This window comes from Bos grunniens, chromosome 3 (genome assembly GCF_055505025.1).
Source record: "Bos grunniens cultivar Pamir isolate PY7600 chromosome 3, Bosgru_T2T1.0, whole genome shotgun sequence".
Lineage (NCBI taxonomy): Eukaryota > Metazoa > Chordata > Mammalia > Artiodactyla > Bovidae > Bos > Bos grunniens.
In genome coordinates this window covers 102,919,207-102,926,619 of record NC_141167.1, presented here as the reverse complement: position 1 = coordinate 102,926,619, position 7,413 = coordinate 102,919,207, and the positions used below count along the sequence as shown (strand labels likewise).

The following is a 7,413-nucleotide window of genomic DNA, read 5'->3' as shown; positions in this document are numbered from 1 at the left end:
TATCTTGGTCTTTGTCCTTTACACTTGTTTACATGAATCTATTTCTAAAAACCTTTTGCAAGCAGAAAAGAATTTTTAAAACATCCTCTATTCTAAGTATCAAAAAAGCTGAACCCAATTCTCCTGTTAATTAAGTAGTTTCCACTAAGAGGGATGCAGATCTAGGAGGTAATCCCAAATTTGCCAGCTTAGCATCTTAGGCTGTTTCCTACCTGTCCTCAGCTTGATGGTTTCTGTCTCCCTTTCCCTTTAACACAAAGAACACAGTAATATGGATGCTCATTTCTAAGTTCCTTGGATTGTAAAAGTGCCTTTAAAGAGTAGATATCAATCACATTTTTAAAATAGCACATCTTAGGTAAGCAAAATTCTACACACTCAGATTTTTTTCTAACGCCGCCTTTGGGCAAGGAGAGCAGAACATAGAAACAGCTAATTCAACTGGTATCTCCACTTTTGTCATATGCTGAACTGGAGCCTCTATTTTTAAACACATGATTGACACTCATATGTCCAGGCTAGGTCAAATACAGTCCATCCTGTGGGCAGAAAGAGGAATCATGACTTCTGAAGTCCCTGCCAGTCCTGTGATTTGTCAAACAGAAATGTAATTGTGTCTTTAGGTTAAGAAAAATAGCCAACAACCACCTCAAAGATTCCCCAAAACTATAACCTGCAAAAGTCAATAAATGAAACAAGATAATACCCTTTCCCCTTCCTTCAGATGAGTCTAAAACCATTACTTAACTGAAGGTGCTTAAAGAAGAAAATAAAAATAAAACAATCCGAGAGTAGAGAAGGAGGGAAGACTGGGTTTGGTGGTGATGAATCAGGGCTTTAGACCCAGAGGCTGTCTCCTTCCTAACTGTGCAATTAGAGACTCAATAAAAGGTTTGAGCACCTCCTGTCAGCTCACAGCCGCTGCCCCACATTCCACTTGCTCTCACTCGAGAACAAGGTAAGTCTCAGAGACTATCTGCTTGACCATATTTAGAATCTCGGCTGCTATTCTTGTGTGAGATTGTATGAGAATGTATGAGAATTTTAGAAAAAAATACACTCTTAACTCTAGGTTGATGATTATTAATAATAATAATTAAATTATTAATAATAATAATAAAATTTCATTTTAAAAACCTATAAACTATTTGTATGACATAGGTATGAATACAATTTAATAAGACACAGGACTCAGACCTATATTAAAATATAGGGTCATTTAAATGATGGATAATGACTAAGGGGTTGAGACTCTGTTTTACCAGTGAATTCATGGAGCCACATCTTCTTGGTAAAAGCATGTTGCTTGGCCTGCATAAATGGAGGCTGATTTTCTGTGTTACTTCTCTTTCCTCTGGAAGTTTTTCCTAACTTAAAAGTTATACTTTCCTAAAATGAGGAGCTAGATTGAGCCAAGAGCAGAGGAAAACAGGTGGCCAGACTCAGATGATGCTGAAATGATTAGTACCACTCTGTTGGCTTCATTTGTACATTTTAGTACTTACATTTGAGTTCTTTTTCTACTCTCCTTTTACAATAAAGCTTTCCCTGAACACATGAGTGTCTCTATTTTCTGCAGGGTAGGGAGAAGTATCTCTTCTAATATTTATCTGTGCAAAAATCCTATCTCACCACATTATCTGGCACAAATTTTAAGATAAAGAATAGAATAAACGATGTCAGTGGAGCTGGGGGAGGGACAGAAGGAAGGGAGATCTGGTATCTCCTTCCTGAGAGATCTATCCTAGGAAGTGAGTTTTGTTTGTTCTTTCTCACAGTCTCCTGAGTTTGTAAAGATGCCTCAGCTCCTGAGAGACATCCTCTGTGTAATTGAGACATTCCACAAGTACGCCAGGGAGGATGCAGCGATGCTGACCTGCACAGAGCTGAAACAGCTCATCCAGAGCGAATTTGAGGACATTTTTCAGGTGAAGTGCTCATGGAGCTATGGAAATTCTTCTCCATTTGCCATTTCTCCAAAATACAAGCAAGATGGGCATATGTAATCCCTCCCCATTTTACATTTGGTTACCAGCTCTCAGTACTCATTGACTTTTGAATAAATTTTTTTTCAATCTCATTTCCCTACTCTGTGCAATTGCTTGGTCATGAATTCTAGGGGGAAATGAGGTTTTCATCACTGGGACTATTGCTTCTGTAAAGTAGGCATCTGAGAGGAGTCCTGAGCTTAGATGCATCTACATGCAACTCACAATTGATATGAATGCTCCTTCTTAAAGATAGTTCTCTAATCAAAAATGGTAACCAGAACCAACAAAGTCTTACCTTCTTTGGGGAGGGTCTTACCTTCTTTGGGGAGGGTCTTCCCAGGTGGTGCTAGAGATAAAGAATCCACCTGCCAATGCAGGAGACACAAGGGATGTGGGTTCGATCCCTGGGTAAGAAAGATCCCCTGGAGTAGGAAATGGCACCTCACTCCAGTATTCTTGCCTGGAAAATTCCAAAGGAGCCTGGCTACAGTCCATGGCATTACAAAGAATCAGACATGACTGAGCACACACACACACACACACATTTGGAGAAAATTTCCCAAGTTCATGAGGAATAGAATAAAAAAAGAGGGTTCTTAGAAAACATGCAGACACTCAGGGCACTTGACCACATATAAATAGGCTGATTTTTCACTGTGTTTCCATGCAGCCATGTGCCATCCATGCTGTGGAGAGAAACTTGAATCTTCTGAATATTGACAGTAATGGCGCCATCAGCTTTGATGAATTTGTTCTTGCAATCTTCAGCTTTTTGAATGTCTGTTACCTTGACACACAGTCATTACTAAGACAAGTATCTAAACCAGAGGGGATGCCACAGGATATGGGTCTTCAGGTGACAAATGGAACTGACCAGTGGACAGAAGGAACTTCACAAACTCAAGACAAAGTGGTGCTTCCTTCAGGAACGGCATCATCAACTCATCTCAGCCTCGAAGAGAGAGCAGTTGAACACAATAGGGTGGACCCACAGGGACATACCACAGCTCACAAACTACCAGTAGAAACGTCTGAACACAGTGACTCTAAGAACCAACATCTGAAAGGAGATGAACAGAGCCAGAAAGTGGACCAAGATGTATCAGCAACAGGTGACAGTAGAACCCAACGTGAGACAAGTAAGCCAATGGCAGGATCAGAACAGATCAGCAGTCACACAAAGGGGGAGGGACAGAATAAGGAGATTCTCCAGAAGGGAGATATACTAGCCAGGAAACAAAGTGGCACTGAGACAGGAGGACGGTTTGGAGAACAGGAAGGGAGCTTGGGAATCCTGCATTCTCCACTGGAAGAAACCACACAGAGGCCTGGTGGATCATCTGAGGATCAGGAAGTTGCAGGGGAGAAGGGTGTTAAGGGACACCCTAAATCACAAGAACCATCAGTACAGGGAAAAGATGAGCCCAGTTCAGAACATGCCGACCTGCCAAAACAAGCTGCTGCTCGGAAACCATCTCAGACACAGAAATCAGCTGCTGCCAAGGATGAGAGTAGAACAGCTGAGACTCCAGAACCACCCATACAAGAAAAAGAATATGAAACAAGGGACTTGTCAGTCCAAGGTGAGAACAGAAATGTTTCAGAAACACCCATGGTTAGAGTTGAAAGGAAGGGTGTAAGAGGTCCAGAGGTCCATCAAACAGTAGGGCAGAAACAAATTAAGGAAAAAACTCAGCCACCAGCTCTGGAAGAGCCAACAGAAGATAAGAAGTATCATGAACTCCAGGAATCATCAAAAGAAAAGAATGCTGGAGAAGATTCTGAGACACATGAGTTAAACTTAGAAGGAGGAGAACAGAAAGATTCCGAAAGTGAAGGAGCCATCAGCCCAGGAGAAGAGGAAAGACATGCTGAGGAAGGCACAGCAGAAGCACTTGTGAACAGTAAAAATGCCCCTGAAGCAGAAGGGACACCAGGAACAAGAGAAAGAATATGGGAGTTGACAACACTTGAGAACCAATCTGGAGAAAAAAATAAGATGATCACCAAAATTCATGACAAGCTGGTCAAGGAAGATGACGGCTACCAGGGGGAAGGTTCTGAGTCAGTGGCCACACAGAATGATGAGAGGTCTCCTGAAACCCCCAACAGCCTGACTGCAGAGGATGGTGACAGCAACTCAGAGACAAGTGATCTGTTTGTGCAAGGGGATTCCCAAAGTCAAACAAACCCATTCAGAGGGTCTGTGCAAGGAAGTGACAGTAATAACCCAGAAACTCAGAAACACTTAGCACTGAGTGAGGAAAAGAGAGTTCAGGAGGCAGCAGTGCTGGCAGTCAGAGGAGAGGATGAGCAGGTCACAGAGGAATATGCACAGGAGCACGAGGGTCAGGGCTCAGCGACAACAGGCCGAGGCCCAGCTGTGGAGCCCAGGGGACACCTCGACACGCAGGTGTTCATAGTGAGAGATGAAAACACAAAGTCCCTGGAGCCAGGGATCCCAGATGCCCCAAATGCAGGCATCACCAACCAGCTTTCCGTAAGGCAACTCCCTACAAAGAAAGACAGTAGAAAAGAGCTAAAGGACCAGAGCCCAAGTACCAAAAAAGAGGAAGATGGAGCCCTAGAAGCCCAGGAGGATTTAGTAAAAAGTCTGGATGAGAACAATGCAGTCACCCAAAAGACATGCCCTGTAACACTGGAGGAGGAGACTGAAAGCCCCCAACAGCTGACAGGAGAACAAAGTCTCTCTACGAAAGAACATGATGCTTCAGTCTCTGAGTCAGGCCTTGAAGAGAGGATGCAGAGAGACCAAGAGCTCTGTTTGGTGGAGAGAGGTGCAGAACATTCTAGTCCCCTGTACGAGGCCCTGCAGGAGAAGATGCTGCAGCAAACACACGTAACCCAAGGGGAGCATCAAAATCAAGCTCAGACAGCCAGTGTAGCAAGCCCAGAGATCCGCAGAAACCAGTCGAGTGCATCCCTCACCAATGACAGCTCAGATGGTCTTGTCTTTTTTATTGACAGACAAGCACTACAAAAGTACATCAGGGAGTTTCTGCCTGATGAGGATCCTACTGGTGTACAGCAAATATCAGCTCCCCAGGCCTTGGAAGATAAGCAGGGTTGCCCTCAAAGAGAGGAACTAGAACCACAAAAGGAAGCAAGCACTCCAAAGCAATGAATCATCATCATCCCAGGAGAAGTTCCAAGAAACCTCATACATCGAAATAGGCCCCAGACTTCTTCCCTCCCAGTCACTCTCAATGCTCATACTCACACATTCAGATGAAGATTAATAATCCCTTAAATCCCCTTCCTAAATTTCTGCTGCTGATGTTGTTTAGTCTCTAAGTCATGTCTGAGTCTTTTGCGAACCCATGGACTATAGCCTGCAAGGCTCCTCTGTCCATGGGATTTTCCAGGCAAGAATATTGCAGTGGGTTGCCATTTCCTTCTCCAGGAGATCTTCCCGACCCAGGGACTGAACCCAAGTCTCCTGCATTGGCAGGTGGATTCTTTACTACTGTGCCACCAGGGAAGTCCTCCTAAATTTCTACAAGAGAAAATTATAAAATATTCATCAGCAGAAGCTACCAGCAAAGAAATGGCATACCAAACAAACATTGTACCACGTGAAGCTACTTCCAAGAGCAAAAACAGACTTTCTCATGAAACCATTTATCACAATTTACCTGTTTACTAAAAACAGAAAAATCTTTTCCAAATCTTTAATAAACATCAAGTTCTTCAATTGATTCACTGATTTTTTTATAATGTGACAGTAGAAAGTATGAGGCTGCACTACTGTCTTATAATTATAAAATATCTTTAATTCATAGATGTATTATTGTGCATCATGACATTTCCTACATAAATTTCAAGTTTATCTAAAAATTTTATCCCTCAAATAATCCTTTATCACCATAACTTAAAATAATTATGATTTCCTAACACCCAATTAAACTAGATTGCTGACTCTTTCCTCATGTCCAAGTGCAACTAAATCTATGCCATAGATTCACTCATTCATTTACTTATTGAGCAAATTCATTAAATTCTATTCTTCAACATATTCTTTTCATAGTTTCTGCCTCAAATAAGCAATCAGAATAATTATGAAGAAGAGAGAGAATACAAATCCAAAATACACTTGATTCCGTAAGATGTTCTTGTAACCACTGCTACTGCTAAGTCACTTCAGTCAAATGCTTATCCATATGGTTTTCTGAGGGCATTGTATTAAAATTAACAATTAAATAACCGGATGAGCAATATCTTTTGTTGGTTCATTTTTTCCTTTCGTTCTCCACCTAGCCTTGGAGGCACTGATCAGAAACAAAAACAAACAGTGATTTCTGTTTTTTTAAATGACTAATTAAAGGATTATGCTCACAGAGCTTAGTAATGACCTAAGAAAGGAATAAAATAGTCATCATATAACATTTCCTGTGGCAATAACACCCCATCTCCATTGCATTCCATTCTTTCGAGGCTCAATTTTCTTGCATTTCAACTCATATTTCTTCTGGAATCTATAATTTCCCTAAATTTCTTCCCCTTCCAACATTTTCAGATCTTTTCATTCTACCTTCAAATATGAATGAATATCCCTACATGAAAAAATATCCCTTAAATGAAAAACAGACTCAAGACAATTCACAAAAATGAAAAATGTATCCTAGAGCATAAAGTAATCAGCTCTTTTGGCAAACAACTTGGCAATATACATCTGGGACCACAAAAATGACAAAGGTCATGAATAATATATTAATCAAAGATGCTATACTGATGACCAATAAATGTATGAAATCTTCACTAGACTGCAAAAAATGTAAATTTAATAGCTTTTTTGCTTATCAAATTAGTATAGGTTGTTTGTCTGTTTGTTTGTTTTTAATAACCACACAGAGAAACTGAGAGTGTGGGGAAACAGAAACTCTGAAATACAGCTGATAGATGTATAAATAAGCACAACCTTCCCAGAAAGAAATTCAATAATATGCATAAAATATTTTAAATATGTCTCAGCATTGTAAGAAAATAATCATACAGGTCAATAAAAATTTATCTACAAAGATATGTTATAGCACATTTTGTATGTGTGTGTGTTTAGTAGCTCAGTCATGTCTAACTCTTTGCGACCCCAGCCCAATAGGCTTTTCTGTCCATGGAATTTTTCAGGCAAGAATACTGGGGCAAGTAACTATTTCCTACCCCCAGTTATTTCCCCAGCCTAGGGATCGCATCTCCTGCGACTTCTGCATTGGTAGGAGGATTCTTTACCACTGCACCACCTATAGCAAAAATCAGAAATAACTTAAATATCCATCATTAGAAGGATGATAAATTAACTTATGGGTACTAGATACTGTGGAATGCCAAAAATCATTAATAATTATGAGGTAACATATTATTTAATTAAATGAGGATGGATTAATAAGATACTAAACTTTCAATG

The 7,413-nt window shown here is 40.6% G+C and overlaps 1 protein-coding gene across 1 annotated transcript; it reads left to right on the top strand.

Moving 5' to 3' along the window:
- Nucleotides 1-904: 904 nt before the first annotated feature.
- Nucleotides 905-6,221, top strand: TCHHL1 (trichohyalin like 1). Its single transcript, XM_086394492.1, has 3 exons — nt 905-958; nt 1,779-1,928; nt 2,662-6,221. The coding sequence occupies exons 2-3, from the start codon at nt 1,797-1,799 to the stop codon at nt 5,134-5,136; spliced, it is 2,607 nt and encodes an 868-aa protein (XP_086250618.1). The 5' UTR covers nt 905-958; nt 1,779-1,796; the 3' UTR covers nt 5,137-6,221.
- Nucleotides 6,222-7,413: the final 1,192 nt, after the last annotated feature.